This window comes from Trachemys scripta, chromosome 11, assembly GCF_013100865.1.
Source record: "Trachemys scripta elegans isolate TJP31775 chromosome 11, CAS_Tse_1.0, whole genome shotgun sequence".
Taxonomy (NCBI): domain Eukaryota; kingdom Metazoa; phylum Chordata; order Testudines; family Emydidae; genus Trachemys; species Trachemys scripta.
The window spans coordinates 15,541,285-15,560,470 of record NC_048308.1 but is presented as its reverse complement, the minus strand read 5'-3'; the positions used below and the strand labels follow the sequence as shown (position 1 = coordinate 15,560,470).

General features: G+C 40.9%; 1 protein-coding gene across 3 annotated transcripts in view; it reads left to right on the top strand.

Moving 5' to 3' along the window:
- NCKAP5 (NCK associated protein 5) overlaps positions 1-19,186 on the top strand; it is a 310,769-nt gene that overhangs the window by 126,561 nt on the left and 165,022 nt on the right. For all 3 annotated transcript variants that reach the window (XR_004647669.1, XR_004647668.1, XM_034785642.1), the window contains exon 4: positions 204-353. Coding sequence is in view for 1 of the 3 variants with exons in the window: in XM_034785642.1 (XP_034641533.1) it covers positions 204-353 (150 nt within the window). In the remaining 2 variants the exon portion in view is untranslated. The remainder of the gene's footprint in view (positions 1-203; positions 354-19,186) is intronic.

Here is a 19,186-nt window from a genome sequence, read left to right as displayed (position 1 = left end):
TGTGAAAAGGTAGCTTTTGAGAAGACCTGAAGACGAGCTCTCTGTAGGTCGCAAGCCTGTCTCTTTCACCAACAGAAGTTGGTCCAATAAAAGATACTACTTCACCCACATTGTCTCTCAAAGGAGATTCCTAGGCATTTACTCTTACATAATTAATTTAATCTACTCTTGTGTGTAATGAAAAAAATTCTTAATCTTTTTAGGAAAAACTGTCAGAAGAGGACAGAAAATGCAAAGAAACTATGGAACACATTCATATTGCAGTAGATGAAGATTCAAGAAGTGAAAGTAGCAGTACTGAAGAAGAGAAAGAAAAGACAAAATTGCTATTAGAACGATTGAAAGCTCTGGAGGTAAGAAATAAAATAACTTTACACATAAAATATACCACTTCTTATAGTGGTACTGAATCAATGTGGTATAAATCCAGTCTTTCTCAGTTCACTTAGACTCATGTAACAGTATTTTTTTATCATGATTCATTTATCAAGGATGAGCAAAAAGTTCCATCTTGGAACTACTGTCTCTAATGTCAAGGATCATATATCCTTAAAAAGTACTTCATAAATAATTTTAATTCAGTTCAAGCTATAGGCTCAATCAAACCCGTTGACACTATCCAATAAGAAAACTTGTGTCATTCTGACTTTTTTTCAAGTGTTAATTTTTTAAATCGTGTGTCGCATACATAATTTAATAACCATCATAAAAATGGCATTCCTTCACTCTGGTGTTTGCTGCTGAAGTTGCAATATTTGGAGTACTTATTGTTGAAAACCTCACAGTCCTTACCAAACCCCCCAAGGAGAATGTACCTGAGTAAGTGCACTGAGTTCAATGTGCATGTACTTAAGCATGATGTAATAACCTCAAGGTTCGGAACCAAGGTCTGGACCAACATAGAATCAAATTCTGAAGTTCTTATTCAGTGCTCAATTCATTGTAGTCTGTTCAGGTTCTTATACAGTGGTTCAGTAGTACAGTATACAAATGCTTTCTAGTGATCTCAGCAGGAGTTTTGCCTGAGATTGAGAAAAACAAGGACTAAAGAGTCAGTCACTGGGGCTATAGATTTCTTGTTTAAGCAAACAGGAAAATTCTCCTTCTGCTTCATAATCCACATAACATTCTCACTTGATTTATACTCCAATTCAATTAAAAATCAAGTTCAATATTAGTGTCCTGGAAAATTTTGTAAAACAAAAATAAAACAAAAAGTGGTAGGTGTGTTCAGATCTAAGTACAAAGCACAGGCCTCACCTAAAATTATACAAGGTCTTTATAATTATGTCTGTAAATATATTTTCCCTTTAAAGACCCACACAAATATCACTGAAATGAACATATTAAATGTTAATTCTCACTAATCCTACATAGAACAATTGCTTCATAATATGTATGCATTTTACCTAGGTCTATAGAACTTGAAATAAACAAAAGCACTTATTTAGTCTTAATTGTATCATTGATGTTGAGTGACTTGAGGTTCCTTGTAAATTTCTTTTTCCAAATATGCATAATTTGAGTTCCCTTGGCCTTGTTTTCAGTCAATCTGCATGACTGTGCAGTCCTTTATGTCCTTTCAGCTGATAAGAAATCATTCAATAAAGTCATAACCTTTTATCAATTATGGCAAACTGCCTAGAAGGAAAAAAAACATAACATTAAGGACAGACAGGATCTGTCTCTGGGAGGTCAGTTAATAGGTTTCCTCACTGGTGTCAGCTTTGTGCAGTAGCTTGTAAAAAACCATGTATTAGCAAATGCCAATACTTCAAGAATTAATCTACATAAATAGTCTAATGAGCAGTCAAAGAAGAAAAATGAACTGCAGGGCCAACATTAATTGTGCCCAAAGATAATTAAAACAAAGTGTTGTTAATTGTGTGTTGGTTTAATGTTATATATCCTTGCCCTTGTTTTTTCTTGGAGGGTATAAATTTTTATGTCAAAGGCTGAAAGCTCTTTGGTTTATTAATCAAGAGATACATTTTCTCGGTTATTTGCAATTAGCAGTTCTCATCCTTTAGTATTCTGAGAGTAATTAATCTTAGTATTTCATTAATGTATTAAAAAAAACAGAAAATGGGTATTTGACATTACATTCACAGTAAAGTAATTAGCAGGTTCCTTCATCTTGAGTATTCAAATTATTACAATTATCAGACATGATTCATAAAATTAACAAGTCTAATAAAGCACATAGTAAAGTTAGTCCATCATCTGTGCAGTGTTATGCATTAAGATTATGCCTATAAACAAAACTCATGAATATTACCTTTCTCAGGACCACATTGTGCTGTCACTAATATTTGCATGGAGGTAACTAACAGCAGGATTCGGCCCACTGTATGGTGACTGATGCAGAGCTGATCGGAATTTTTTTCCCCTGTGGATAGATTTGGAAAAACTGGAACCGGAAAATTTTCAGCCAAAACCCAAATGTTTTTGGCTGAAAAGTTTGCAATTTTGGCCAAAGTGTATAAGATGAAAATGCAAAATTTTCTGCGGAAAGCAGACTCTTTTAATGAAAAATGTTATTTCGTTGGAAACTCAATTTTTCACTGAGACAGTTTTGTTGGAAATTTTTTGACCAGCCTTTGATCAATGGAAGACCATTTGGAGGAGCTGATTCCTTTTTAAAAATTATTTGTTGGCCCAGTGCATAATTTTACCAGTAGTATTTTTTTGGGGGGCGGGGGAGGGGAAATGTTACAAGAAAATATTTTCATTATATATTTCTCTCTACAAGCAGTGGATTGCTGGCATTAGCATACATTAATATCAGAAGAAGGCACCAAGAAATAATTTAATATATAGTTAGATGTGACATAGCTTATCATGCAATGGACACATGTTACATTCAGTCAGTGATTTAAAAACCACGGTAAACCCGTATATGTAAACACTGCCATGAGTAATAAGCACACTGCTTATATGCTAGAGAGTATTTCTATTCACCAACTATCCAAAACACTTAATTTTTTTTCTCTGTTATTTCTCTTTCTAAGTCTTAATACTTACTTTGGTTAAATGAATCACATGTATAATATTTCTGTTAGTAAAGTGTATAAGTTGGATTGTGTGGAAGTAATATCTCCTGCTTCCTTTGTGAGCAGGATACATTGTTCTAAACAAAACTGCTTGTTACTTATAGTGGAAAATTAGGACTAAGGCATCAATTCTGGAAAGCACTTGCTTAAGTGGTTAAGCAACATTGGGTTTGCTCAAGGACTCTCCTGAATAGGGATGCATTCCCAAATATAAGGAACATAAAGGACCTCAACACTCATCTCAGATACAATTGGTACTTTAAAATAGCATTATGGCTTAATACAATAGATAGAGATTATAAGTATATGTACACCAGGCAGTAAAATAAGAGTAGATAATTTTGGACACAGTTTGAGATGGGAATTTGCAAGATGCACCTAGTCTCATCAAACTAATAAAAGATAAAATAAAGCATCTGATTATAAATAATTTTGTATCACAGACTTGTAATGTCTTTTCAAGCCTTGTGTATCTTCCTAGCTCTATTAGCTCTGGTCTACACTGTTACGCAACTTCAGCTTCATGAATAACGTAGCTGAAGTTGACGTACTTAAATCTACTCACCGTGATGTCTTCACTCCCCCTTCAACTCTGCCTGCACCTCTTGCGTACCAGAGTTGACGGGAGAGTGCTCGGCGATTGATTTATTGTGTCTGATGCGATAAATCGACCCCCGCTGGATCGATCGCTGCCCGTTGATCCAGCGGGTAATGTAGACAAGCCCTTACTTCCTTTGGAAACCACCCTAATCATAACACCACCTCTTAAAAATCCCATTCAAAATTGTTGGCCCAAAGTGGAAATTTTATTTAAAAAGTTGGCAGAAATATAGCATATGTGTGTGATTTAAAAATATTTTCAATATATAAATATTTTCAGAAATATGCTATTTGTGTCTGTGTATATATATGTATGTATGTAGTGCCGGGAGCTGGGCTTACCGGTGGCATCACTTGGTAGTTAAGTCATTGGGCCCTCAATTTCCCCCTCCCAGTCTCTGGTGCTTCCTATCAGCAACTCCTCCAGAACTGGGCTGACCTACCTTTTGGTTGTGTGTCAACTCAGTCCTCCAGCAGGGTCACCAATTTAACTCATACCCCCTTTCGAGGCAGCAGCATTCAACAAATTGTAGAGGGTCCCACATCCTTCTGACAAGAGAGGATCCTCAGTTTATCTCCTGGCCCCTGCAGATGGCTGGTCCTTCCCATGAGGCTTTCAGCGTCTCCATCTTCTCCTTACTTCTGGGAGGAGTGGAAGTGATGGTTATATCCCTGTATGACAAGGGCGTTTGAGAAAGAAGCCTGGACCCTTCCACTACACTGAGCTCTTATTCTGGGCCCTATGCGAGGCAAACGAAGTCAGGCATCAGGGTGTGCCTCAAGACTGCCTCCTTGGACTGCTTCCTACTATCCACCCCTTCCACAACTTAATATAGCAAAGGGGGGTGGGGGAAAGGGTAACTGAACCTTCAGCCTGGCTAGAGTCATCTGGTAGTCCCTTCCTCCCCGCAGAGGCTTTTGTGGCAGCTTTGGTCTGGAGAACTCAGGGTAGATCTGACCTGTTCCCCCATCTGAGTTGTCTGGCTCCCTTTAAAGTCCTTCCTCCAGCTGAAGCATGCTCTGCAGGTTTGGGGAAAGGAGGGGGTGCAGAGTTACAGGGGCCCAGAACTGCTCCTTAACGCTTTCCGTTCTAATGTGGGATTTATACTCTTCATCACTGTCTCTCCCCCACCCCCACATGTTCTTGTAACGAATATTTGACACTGACTTATGAATTCAGCACATATTTTAAGAAGAGATCATTTGCATCAAGAACGTTTTCACATATTTAGCCAAATATACAATTTCAACACCTAAGAGATTCCCAGGGTACACAGAGTCCTTCCTTTCTCTTCCCAGCCCTTCCTCATCATCCTATTGCTGGAGTGTGCTCTCCCTGCACTAAAGATGGTAATATATTTATAATTAATCTAGGGAAGAATTTGAACTAGTAGCAAAAAAAAGGTTTTGCTATATACTAACATCTTTGAAGAACAACATACTAAAGCAGAGGAGTTACCATCTATCAACACCCTAGCCCCAAAGAAGCACACCAATGGGTTATTCAGCTTATATTTTTATGCTACCCATATAGGAAAAAATAATCTTATGTTCTAATTACATAACAGGAAGAGAATTCTTTGTATGCTAATAGTATTTGGAATACTGAACATCACCACAATAGCTGGGAGGCAAGTAATGGGTTTCTGCACGTATGGTCTGCTGCCAAAATGGCAAATATGATGAAGCTAGTACAAACTGATGCTGAACTGAATGTTGCAGAGTATCCATTCTAGAGTAAAAACAGTTATACATTTTATTCTCAAGTAATATGTTGCTAAAAGGGAGAAAATGACTTTGAGTGCAGTTGTTTTTAACACTATTTTTCTCATTAACTGTTGAGTACTTTGCCGAATAAACCACCACACTGCATCTTAGCATAGATGGTTTCTCAGTGAACAATACAGAGCAATTTAGTAAAGTGTTTTTACTGTCAGCCTACTCAAATTTTTTTTCCCCCAGATGAGGTGTTATGATCCCTTTGACAAAGTTTAGTATTCCCTCATTTGCCCTTTTAATGATGATCTTTTTACATCTTTTATCAGTCATAGCAATTCTTTTTCCAGCCTACTGACTGATAAATACTCTTATGCATGGCGGAATATGATGTTTATTATTTTCTAATTGTGTTGGATAATATGAATTTTAAGCACATTTTTATTTTTAATCATTTTAATTTTCTCAGTTGCATGAAGGGGGCAGGCAATAATTATTTAATGGCAGTAGATGTTGAGATTCAAAAAGTTAAAGTTTTATTTATTTGTAACAAGCCTAATTTACAGAATTTTACCCATAAAGCCTCCACAGATAGGAGGTTGAAGCTAAAACAAACAAAAATCTCAGGCCTTTTTGTGGGCGGGAGGCTGCATTCCAGGTTGAATGGAGCAAACCCCCCCGATAAGGCACATGACAAGGACAGGGGAAGCCACCTCACTGCTGAACAGCTCCAGCCCATGGTAAGCAGACCCCCCTCATTCTCGGCCAGTGAATGAGTGAGCAGGGCCATGACAGCAGGGCAACAGGATCCTGTGATACCAGATCCTTGAAGGTGATAGATGTCAGGGAGGCTGCGCTCATTGACTACTTTCGGTGGACATTTTCCCCCTCGCTTTATGTGTCAGGTGAAATTGACATTTACTGACGACTAATGATTTAAATGGAATCCTTCCAACCCTATAAATACCATACATTTTTAATCAAATGAAACAGATGACAAATAACAAATGGTTCAAAATCCATTATACCCCACTCTGTGTCATTGGAATTCATATCAAATTGTGATCTCTTGGATATCAAAACTCCCTTGTGGCATCAGCATTCTTAGTTAGCTGCTCATGAAATCCGCTTAATTTACTCCAGCAGTTATGATCAAACACCTTATAACTCTTACGAAGCAAAAGTAATTCCACTGGTAAATCCATTGTGTATGTGGACTTCTGAAAAAGATAAAAGATTAATGATGTAAGAAGAGTAGTGCAACTCTTTGGTTGGTTTTCATTTTCTTGTCTGATTTCAGCAGAAGAGTAATTGGAGATATATTTTTTTTAAAGGCAGTCAGGAAAACCTGCGCAACATGGTATATTTTGTACGTGGATCAACCCTCAGTATAGCTACATATTACCCACACTATGTGAAAAAGGTTGAAAAGTCAAACACTTAGAAATTAGGAAATGCCAGAATTAAGGTGGCCTTTGCAACCTTAATTTGACTCCCTTGTATGTATGCATTAAGATACAGTCTCTAATTATATTATCACATACTATTTATTTTAACAGAACCCCTGACTTCTTCTCCACTGCCTCACTGATTCTAAGGCCTGGTCTACATTGGTGGGGAGGGGGAAGAATCGATCTAAGTTACGCAACTTCAGCTACGTGAATAACGTAGCTGAAGTCGATGTACTTAGATCGACTTACCGTGGTGTCTTCCGCTGCCGCTCCCCCGTTGACTCTGCCTGTGCATCTCGCCGAGCTGGACTACAGGAGTCGACGGGAGAGCGCTCGTAGATCGATTGCTGCCCACCGATCTGGCCGGTAATGAAGACATAACCTTAGTCGGAATTCCTTTACTTAGGCAGTCCCAGTCATGCACCCTGTTACCTTCCCTAACTCCCAGTCCCAGTCGCCTTGCCCAGCCAGTCCCAGTCTCCCCCTACTCTAACTCTAACTCCCAGTCCCAGTTTCCTCTCCCCACCACAGCCTCCAGTCCCCCACCCTCCCTGGCTCACTGATTCTACTTGCCCCACTCTCCTCACGTCCAGCTATTGCCCTCTCCACATTCAAATAAAGCAGCTTCCTTCTCCATGCTTCCTGGGCCTTACTGAAAGCACCGGGGAGAGAGGCTTCCTGCTGTCGGTTCTGGGGCCTGGCCCTGGCTCACAGCATCCCTAAATTGCAATTGCAGGGAAAGTCCTGCTTAGCCCCAAGCTGGACTGTGCCCAGTGTGGATGGAAGTTTGGGGGAATTTAGCTGCAAAGTACCATCAAGTCTTTCCTGAGCATGTACAAACTGTGATTTTCCAAGGACTTCTCACTTGGCCAGATTTGGGTGAAATTTTACCGGGATGACAAAAAGCACATTTCAGCCCAAAAAATTAAAGTTTGGCAAAGTGAAGAGCAACTGAAAACTAGGTCTTATCATTGCAAGTCTCAGGCAACCTTAATAATAGACAGTGCTAACAACCCCACATAAAATGCTAAAGATCAGCAAAGGATTCTCATTATGTATTACTACTGAATCACTTGAATTACTTGTGAATTTCACTTCTGTGTTCCGTTTAAGCCCTTTGAGGCTTTATTTAGCAAGTATGTCCTCCCTGGCCATGCAGGAATACCAAAAAGCTTGGCCTTCCCATCAAGCAAGAAGTTTCTGTTCCAACTATGCAGCAAGGAAAGGCTTCCCACAGTAGCAGTTCCTGTGCTGTGGGGAACCCTAGGACTTCTTGCTTCTCACAACCTCCCCTGACCAAAGAGCAAGTCCTCCAAAAAGGAGCAGGGGACAGTCTAGTTCATAGCTCTGTCCCCTCTATACCAGCCTGTGGAGTGGAGTGGGGAGAGGTGGGGTGGGGTGATATGTGAATAGAGCAGTTTTCACTCTTCCTGTGCATACAGGGATCACCTGGGAGGGCGCGTTCCAATCTGTCCTCCTGGAATGGTGCAGCCCTTCACTACGCTACAGGACTCTGGCCCCAATCTAGCCCTAAAAGCAATAGTCATTTTGATTTTAAAAAATTAAATTAACAAATCAGTGATAAATACTGTGTCAGCTTTTGAAGGCTTATTAAAATCTGTCTGATACACAGACATTTATGCATTGTGGAGAATTCAGCATGAAATAATTAGGTCTGACTGTATTAAGTGTTCTAGCCTTTTTTTTTTTTTTTTTTTTTTAAGTTCTCTCATTGCAACTCTCTAAAAACCATTTGCTTTTGATTGAGCAGTCAGGAAGAAAGCAACCTTTCTGTCAAATGGTGTTAGCCTGAGGGAATAAACCGAAGGATGCTGAATGAAAGCACTTTCAAAAAGACAATTTTTTTTTAAAACAGTAAACATAGACTTTATGAAAAGGTTTCTGCAAAATACACAAATCTTTCTGTCTGATGGCCTTCTTTCATGCACTAGGCCAGGGGTCTCAAACTCAAATGACCACGAGGGCCACATGAGGACTAGTACATTGGCCCGAGGGCTGCATTTACTGACACCTCCCCCACGCCGCCCTTGGTCCCGCCCCCACTCCACCCCTTCCATGAGGCAGCACCCCTGCCCAGCCTCTTCCCACCCCTTCCCTGCCCCCATTCCAACCCCTTCCCTGAAATCCCCACCCCAACTCTGTCCCCTCCCTGCCCCCAGGGGTGTGGCGGGGGCTCAGGGCAGGGAGTTGGGGTGTGGGGTGCAGGAGGGATGCAGGGTATGGCGGGGGGTCAGGGTGAAGGGTGAGGCAGGGGGCTCAGGGCAGGGGGTTTGGCTGCAGGAGGGATTTGGGGGGTGGGCTCCGGCCTGATGCGCACCGGGGGCAGGGCAGGTTGCCTGCCTGCCCTGCCCCCGCGCCGCTCTGAGAAGCAGATGGAACCTGGGGAAGGAGGGGTGCAGGGGGGTGTGTGGCTGTTGCTTCAGGCACCGCCCCCAGCAGCTCCCATTGGTGGCGGTTCCCCATTCGTGGCCAAGCCCCCCTCCTTCCCCAGGTTCCGTCCGCTTCCCAGAGCAGCGCGGGGGCAGGGCAGGCAGGCAGGTAGTCTGCCCTGCCCCCAGTGCGCGTCAGGCCGGAGCCGCTCTAGGTAAATGCTGGGGGAGGGCGGGGGAGCTCGCGGGCTGCAGAAAATAACTCCATGGGCCGCATGCGACCCCGGGCCGCGTGTTTGAGACCCCTGCACTACGCCTGGGTCCTTTTCCTTGAAGAGGAACGAGGTTGTGGTTAAGGGTTGGACTGAGACTCAGGAAATCTGGGTCCAGTTCCAGCTCAACTACAGACCTTCTGTATCTTGTACAAGTAATTTAATTTCTCGGTGCTTCAATTCCTTATCTGTAAAGAATGGGGATGTGAGAGGGCAATCAAGTACCTTGGGGAGAGGGTGCCTGAGTTTGGCTTGTTGGCTTTCTTTCCTCAGGGGTCATTTTACAGATTTGGACCCAGAAACACAAATCAAAGAACCACTGAGACACAAGGGTCACAATTGGGAAAATGGAGACTTACAGTTCAGTGGGTTATCCCATTAAGGTAACAGAAAATGGTGCATATTGGCTAAGAGGAGAACAAAGGTCAGAGAGGAGATGGGGGACTAGTTAGTAAGTACTGTCTTAGACTTGGCTATTCTAGCTATTAATATTGATAGCCCTTTTATGTGTTTTGTTTGTCTGTTGTCCTGGCCCTTCATCTCCAAAATGGGCAAGGAAAGAATAAATAAAATGGGACTTTGAGTTTTATCTAACCATCTGGAGTACTGGTGTGATACTTACAAACTAATTTGCCTGTTGAGGCTCTCTGACAGATGATAATACATCCTGTTTCTGTCTTGTCTACTTAGACTGTAAGTTGTTTAGGGCGGGAGCTGCCTCTTTCTGTGTCTGTAGAGTGCCTAGAATGTTGGAAGCTGGAGCTTCAAGGGGCTACTGTAATACAAATAATACAAATTTTATTAAAGTGAATGTTTAAAATTAAATTTACACAAGTTGAGAAGGAAGGTGCTGTACATCTGGGGTCAGGCTTGGGTTATGGGGGATTGCAAGTATCGGTTACAAGGTTCACGGGGTACATACATATCACATAACCAGCATAGATCCAGACTGGGGTGTGGGAGTTTTTAAAGCATCAGTGGATAAGTGGGCTCGGGTACGCCACCCATGGAATGTATTAAGAGTCCAAGTCAGTATTGGTGTAGAGAATAAGTACATAGGTGGGGTGCATCCCTCGGTTCATCAGGGAAGGAAGCGGATTATTTCCCTGGTCGGCGGTCTCAGTTACTCGACCTGGTACTGGCGGTGTCCCATGATGTGTTCCTTGTAGATGTCTCTGGATCTCCTGATGGTGACCTCCTGAGCTGTTTCATGAGCTGGACTTTTGCATTGACTGACTCCGCACGCTCTCAGTACCGGCTCATTGTGGGGGTCCCATGTGCCCTTCTTCTTTTCTGCGTCAGTTACGATGATGTCGGATTGCAGTTGGCTGTCTGTCCCGGGGATGGCGGAGTCGACAGTGATCTTCCCCAGGGACAGCAGGATGGCTTTCACCAGCCAATTCTGGATGGCGTCATGGCGGTGCCGCCAGGCTCCGTAGTGGTGTTTGCATCCACACAGGATGTGGGACAGGGTCACGTTGGCATATGCACTTCCTACAGTGCTTGTCCCAGTTGCCGTGGTGGACGGCTCCATTGAGGGGAACGCAATTGAGTCAGGCCCGGTGGATGAACTGCCAGTCGGTGAACCTGATGAAGTTGCCCCCAGGGAGGAAGTGGTTGCTGGCGTCCCACTTACTGGACATCTCAAACACCTTGCCCTGGTCCGGCTTCCGCTTGAGGTTCTCGGCATAGTGGCAGTGGATGGCATCTGTCAGGGTCCTTTCCAGCATCGTTTTGGCGGTTGGGGTGACGATGGTGTGGTCTGGGGTCTTTATGTGCGGCACCAATATTCCCAACTCCCAGCGCTCCTCGCATCACTTCCAGCGGCAGCGAATCCTCTTTTCTAGGCATCTTGAGGCATTGCGGGCACGGGACCAGAGAGAGGACAGGTCTCCCCCCGCTCTCACAAACTCAGCCTCCAGGGAGCCGCTGAGGTAAGTGGCGACGTCCTGCTTGGAGGGGGCCCTGACAATTCGTTTCCTGACCATGTCCCGCATGGCTTCATCTGCAATGCTCCTCATCGTCGGGTCCAGGCATGTCAGGAGGCGGAAGGCATGGATGGTCACTGCCATGTCACCCAGGTCGCCCATCCGAGGTATGTTGGAGCCGCCCTGCCTGTGGGAAATGTAGATGATGTCGATGCTAGCCCTCTGGGGAAGATAGAGCCATTAAATAATAAATACTATTACTTGGCCCTGTCCCTGAATGAAAGTCAGTTCATTCCCAAAGCTACCATTTTGTTTTTTTCTACCTCTAACCCACATTCTGTATTAAAAGTACAACATAACTTCCAGTTAAGACAGATATTGGTAAGCAATCAGTGACTCTTACAGGTTGTTACATACCTAGGTAGCAGGCAACCAGCCCTCCTGCCTCAAGCACCTAAATTCTGCAATTTGCATCAGTTCCACAAGCTGAGGAAATTAGTGACCGTAGGCTGCTGTCAGCCTTACTTTCTTGCACCAAAATAGCAAGCCACTGAGGTAGCATAAAATTGTGATCTTGAAGTTTTCCAATGAAAGGCCTAATTCATGTGTGAAAATCTCATTGCTCGCGGGTGAGTGAAAGTCAATGAAAGTTTCAGTAAACTGAACTATAGTAGACCTAGTTTCTACTTGAGAAGAGTCTCAAAAAGCCTTCCCCTTGATTCTAATTATAGTGTTTTTCCCTCTCACTCTTTGCAGTTTATCATGGGAAAATGTGTTTTGTTTTAATAAATTGAGCTTTTGGGAGAGGGTTCACTTAGGATCATAAGCTAAATGTTTCAGTGTATTAAAAGGGTAATTTCCCCCATATCATCACCATTAAACAAATGAGGAAGTATGTCAAATACTTCCCATATTATGCTTTTATTACTCTATGGAGAGAGACTATTTGATAACCAAATAGCTGAGAGAGACAGTGTTTATAAAGACACTTATTTCCTTTGGGTGAACTGAAATTTCAAAGAGAAAGCAACTTCATTTTAATCTGTAATGTTGCAGTTTATAGATTCTGGGCTTCCTTGGTTTTTTTTTTTAAACAGATATTCCCATATGGATTATGATGTGTATTAAATAAATAATTTGTTCGTTATTTAGTTTGTTAGAAGATAGACTTTTTTTCACCTAAGAAAGTATACAGTTTCCAGCATCAAGGAGTCTAAAATCCCTTTGGTAACAAGAAGAAACTTGTTATTTACTGGAAGTGAACTGCTTCATCTGCACTTGTTGCCTACAAGAAAGTTTAATCCCATTACTTAGAATTGCAACATAATCACTGAATTGCCTAAAAATAATCTACAGCAAATAGTCCTCCTTCAGTCACCACATTTAATTTGATTCATCCAAACAGCCTCTCTCCCCAGTTTCCTGGGCACTCACATGTGTGTGTAGTCCATCGGTTTGAGGATGACGTTTTCATGCTCTCTCTTTTTGTGGATTCTGGAGTGACTCTGAAGTCCAAAGTGTGACATGCATGCTTGTGAGCGGATCCGGCAGACAAAGTCATTGGGGAGCGTCTTGGTAGCTATAGCGGTAGTATGACGCTTTTCTCTTGCAGCTAACCATTGATTACTGCTGTCCTCTTCAAAGGGTTGGAAAACTCTGAGTGTTGTGTGTTGCCAGGCTGATCTATTTAATCCAGCCTTCTCAAGATCATCCGGTTTTATTGCACCAAAGTGTGTGCTGTCCTTGATGCTGTCCTTGTAGCCCTTTCTGGGGTGGCCTTGGTTCCGGTGGCCTTGCGCCAATTCTCCATAGAAATTTTTTCTGGGGAGTCGCTGTTCAAGCATCCCAATGATGTGTCCAACCCAGCATAGTTGGGCTTTTATCAGCATGGCCTCGATGCTTATGGCATTTGACTTTTGGAGAACCTGAGGTTGGTAATTTTGTCCTGCCAGCGGATTCCCATAATGGTGCACAGAGACTGCATATGGAAGGCCTCTAGCTGCTTGATATGCCATTTGTATGGTGTCCAGGTCTCACAGTCATAGAGGAGAGATGTGAGCACAAGAGCATCATAATGTTTTATTTTTGTTGAGAGGATTGTTGTTGTGGGATTTCAGGACTTTGTTACCTAACTTTCCTAATGACTGAGAAGCTTTCAGTATACTGTTTGTGATCTCTTTGTAAAGATATCCATCATGGGAGATATTGCTGCTGAGATAGGTAAAACTGTCAACTTGCTTTAGTTGGTTTCCATTAATGGATATGCTACGGGGTATGGCACAGAGCGGTGAAGATGATTGGTGCAAACTCACCATTTTGTTGCACTTAGATTGAAGATGTCATGCTCTCTCCAAACTACAATGCTGTTTGCTTGTAATAATAATGATAAACTTTTACTTCCCAGTATTTAAGCAATTTTTCAAATAAAAAATCTACTGTAATTATACCATTATGGCTAATCTATTTAAAAATCTATCCCTCCCCCACCACGCACACACACACACACCACATTAATTAACGGATAAAACTGCTAGATTACATAACCATTACAAAAACTACATGTCAGATATTTTAGTTACTGAAATCTAAATATTAAAAGTATTATTATTTTATTACTAAAAATATGAAAATGTAAATAAAAATGTGAATAGAGGTGTTATATTCACTTGAAAGAACTTGGACTACTGAAAATATCTGTTGGACTGTGATGAGGTATACCAAGGTTTACTGCCCCATACTGGAGGTCCCACCACCTTGGTGCATCTGGCCCAAGGAAGGTTTCCTTTTGGAGAAAAAAGCAGTGAGTTTAGATCTCCAAGAGCTGCATAGAGAGGTCACCCAGGGTCAGCTGCAGGCAGTACCAATGATAATAGGTTCTTTGGTGGCTAGAAAGGCTAGGAGCAGACAAAAAGCCAATGAGACCCCAACAGGTGAGGTAAAAAGGGTTGGATGCTTCCTCCCAGGGGCAGTTCTAGGTGAAATTAGGACAGGAGAGGAAGGATCTACACCTCTCTTAACCCAAAGCCCAGTCCGGCCATTGGCTAACTCTGCACATTTCTGATTGAGTCAATGAAAGATTGTTTTATGTTGTGGAATGTAAAACTGAGGTCTCCACCTTGAGCTGGGCATCAGTTGACTGCTATAAAATTATACGGTTCTTCCTTGTGAGTCCATTGCTTCTGGTGAACCTGTGACATGAAGACATTGGCTACATTCAAAGTTAATAAAGTATACTTCAGTATATAAGGCTAGAAAATGACATGAAGAAGGTATAAGATCTTTTCTATCCAGCACCTTCCCTTTTTGTAGTCTTGCCAGGACTCTTGGCACGCAAAGACAAAGAATGTCTAGTGTGGACACTAGTCTCCCTAAAGGTGATGAAGATAGCCCTGCCCCTCCCCTCTGGATACAGCAGGAACTACTTCGGTTTGCACTCCCCTATCACTGTTGAAACTATTGTGCTTGTCTTTGGGACTGGCTGGTGGTGCACAATCCTTCCCCCTAAATGGAACAGTCTCTTAATATAAATATGCATAAATAGCCATCACCTGGAGGAAGGTGACATGGGGACATACATCTACCTACGGCTTTTTTTTGCTTCAGATTTTTAAATTAAACAAACCCCTTTCCTGTTACAAGAGCTTTTTAAAATGTATTAAATATTAAAAAGTGGGGGGAATAAGAAATGAGTGATGGATGGCATTGAAAATGTACTTAACAATACAAAGCTATTATAAAACCATATTTAAGGGTAATATATTTTCCAAGCGCTGTTAAAATGAAACTGCACACCACCAAATATGGACACCATTGAAAACACTTCCTTTCTCCCAGAAGAGTCCTTATAATGAGTTTGAACTAAACATACATCTGTGTCCTAAATATTTACAACTTAAAATTGTTTTAGAAAGAACTGACATTTTAATCAGATTAAAGTTATTTTGCTCCCATGAGGAGCGTAAGGAATTTAATGAAAACCATGCCTATACTTAGTGGCATTTTCATGATCTCCAGATTTCTTGATGTCTGGAAAAAATAACGCTGTATACGGTATCTCAATTTATTTTTCTTATAGTTTTAAATTGAGTGCAATTATTTTCAGTTGGGAGGTTGGGAGTTTGGGGGATATAATAGGTTAATAATAGTAATAGGTAAATCCCTTCACCTCTAGGTCACTGCTGAATGCAATTTGTGTGGGATAACTGAATGTTATCGATTGACTGTTGAACAATCAGTTAAGTGTATCAGTCTGGCTTCTGGTAAAGAAACGTTCATATTCACAAATGGCTTTATCAAGCACAATTAGTACTAAATAGCTCCTTTATTGCTACACTCAGAAAAGAGGTCAAGGATTGAATTGACATGGAACACATACTACTGCCTTAGGTATGCTCTTGAGGGCTGGTAGAAAATTTTTGCTGAAACTGTTTTTGATGAAAAATTGGAGGGGTTTTGACTAAATGAAAATTGTTGATAGATAAATTGAATGCCAAATTTTAAAATTCCAAAGTATCTAAATTCCAAAATGCTGCCATAGTTTCTTAGGGTAGTTTTAGTTCAGGTGACTCATGTGGCCATGTGACTGCATTCCCCTCCCTCACCAAGCTGGGAGATCATTTTGGCATAAGCCAGAATTTTCCTTGTTCAGCCTACTCATGCAATTAATATAGTTTTTAATAGAAGTTTTTGTTCACTTTCTGGTTTGGTTTCAGATACTTAAATGCTCTTACCACAAACATAACACTGTCCAGGTCAGGTTAAGGTTAATTGATAAGGCAGATAACCTATGCTATTACCTATTTATATTTACTCAAGGTAGATTGACATGGGGCTTGATTTTTCAGCTCCTTTCATATGCACTAAATTTTCTTTTAAAAATATTATTTTTACTTTTCTACTAATGTTTTAGCCTATTATAATGTATACAAGCAATGGAAACTGTATTTAAACTTGAGGCTCTTCGAAACAATGTGTTGAGTTACTGAATTTACAGAAAAACCTGGAGAACAGAGATTTACATTTTCTGTATTGTCTGCAACACAGCTAAATATAATTGTTTACAACTAAATATAAAGGCTTCCATTTTGCAGACCTTCCATAACAACTATTTCATATTCCGCCCCATTCTGTAGTGAATCCTTGCTGGGTTGTAATTAATCTCATATTTTGAATCTCAAGTACTTTTGCTTAAGTGTTTAAAAGACTTTTATAATTCCACTGTTAATCACTTTAAGTATCGTTGGATCATTCTGTGTAGAGAACCTCACTGCGTATCATCAGTAAGTAATGTAACTTAGCTTCTTAACAATCAAAAATGCAAAAAAAAGAAAAAGGAAAATGCAGCATCCTATTCAAATGAGAGAAAAATTTGCCAAACAAAGCTTCCTGTGCTTTCACTTAGTTTACCACGCTCTTATTTGTAATTTTAAAATAGTAAGTCATAATAATTTATTTTTATGTATATATAATTTCTATTGGAAATCTATTCTGAGGTTGATCCTGCAAACCATTGTTTAAGTGAGTCTGCAAGAGGCTTCTCATGGAGCAAGGGCTTTTTAACTGAGAGAAGTTTTGTAGGATCAGGCCCTACATTTCTAATTTACATACTAATGCAATGCGTTTTGTGATCCAATGAAGCAAGTCTCCAATAATAAATAGTTCATAGACTTAAAATAATAAGTAGCTGGAATTCATGTCAAATTGATCTAAATAGGAAAATCCCATATGCCATCAGCATTCTTTGTTGGCTGCAGAGGAAATCCCATTAATTTACTTCAGCAGTTAGAATTGCAAGGTATTTGATTCTCACATAGCAAAAAAGAATTTCTCTCAATTCATTTTCTTCTATGGGCTTTGGAAGATGATGAAACATGAATGAGGTTAGGAGAGTAACACAACTTTAAAAAAATGATAATGATTTTATTTTTGTTAAACTTGCATAACACCACAAATTAGACACTCACATCCCAGACCTGACCCAGCTGGCCCAGATCCTTAGCTGACTTAGGTCAATTGAGGTTCTTGATTCCGTTTTGGGGGGGGGGGGCAGACACACACACACACACACACACACACACACACACACACATACATACATATATATACACACACACACACCTTTGACATATATGCATAATCAGAACATCATTGTTTCAGTATCCTTGTTTTTTAAAGTCCTTTGTTGGTCCACAGCAGTTAAAACCTAAATATTTATTCTGATTTTTAAAAGTCAGTTTAACCTGTCAGTGTGGTACATGCAGACTTTAAGATTAGTTATAATTTCAATAATTTATGTAAAATTAAAATAGAATGAATAAATCAAGCATGTACTATGCAACAAATATCTGCTTTCAATTGAGCAGTAAAACCAAAAAAAGCTACATCAAATATATGTATATTTTGTGTCAGTATATATTTGCCTGTTTAAGATTTGCAATGGTATTAAACAGCACGTAGAAGGCAGAGTTTGATTTTACAGAAAGACACAACCATTTTTGCAGTCATTTTCCCCCATTTTTTCTAATGCCTGAGATTTGTTATATTTGTGTTTGTTTTCATGCTTTGATATCTCAGCCGTCCTTGGCACACTATCAAGTGTGGTTACCCTTAATGAATCTGCCCAGATGGTGTCTTGGAGATCCTCAGTCCTTTTTGTCCTGAGATTTCTGAGCATCCTTTCTTCACCTCATTGCACCTGGAGTACTAACCAAATGGCCAGGAAAGTGGCTTTCTCCCAGGACAGCAACCTTTTTGCATTTTAACAGTGAGCAGCTGTCTCCATCCCACAGAGACCAAAAGCAGCCATCTGATCTTTTTGACTTACATGCACAAATTTCCTACATAGGTGGAAGGGTGAATAGTTTGCCTGACATTCTGACCCATTAAACTCTGAAATATGCAGGTTCATAATGCCATCTAGAGGACATAGTCCTTTCCTTTTCTGCATAAGGACATGAGATAACACTCCCTTTCCATTATATATGGTGATGGTGCTTATACGCCTTTGCAATTCAATATCTCCATATTCCTGTCCTGATTAACACACACTGCATGCAAGGCCCAAACTGGAAAACCATTTCAGAAAAGAAGATGGAAATGCCCTTTTATTGAGAATGACAACTCTCCCTATTTAATTAATATGTAAACTCCTTGTTATCCCCAGTCAAGCCCTCAGCCAGTGCTTCCAAAATAGTCTTTGCTGACTGTAACACTCATACACTTCATCTGAAATTTTAATGTGAGACAAGATTCTTTTCCAGAAAGAGTAACGATAAGAGCTTTTAGTTTTTTTCACTCCAGTTTGCTGCAATCTGCTGAAAAAGAAGGGGTCTTACAAGTTAGTCATTTTGCTATGTAAAATTCTCTGATGAGGTTATTCCAACAGCAGTTGAGGGTCAGCTGAAAAACTGAGTCTGACAGTTGAGCATCATGTCCAAAAATTAAAGAGCACACCAAATGTAATGCCATCATGCTTCTTAATCAGGCAAAATACATGAGTCCCCCTGTCTTCTCAGTCAAGCCTGCCTCTCTCGTTTACAAGTGCTCAATGACAGTCGTCCTCACAGTTGCTCTCCAAGCACCTTTGTACCTCTAGAATCCCCCACTTAATCTAACTCTACTCTCATATCCTTGCAATTGTTGTCTTCTTCATGCCTAGGTTAAACCTCTGAGGACTCTGCCTGCACTTTATACTCTCTCAGTCTTTTCAACAGTCACATCTAATCTTTCATCCTGGCCTTATATTGAACTCATCCCTGAAATTCCACTCCCAAAACA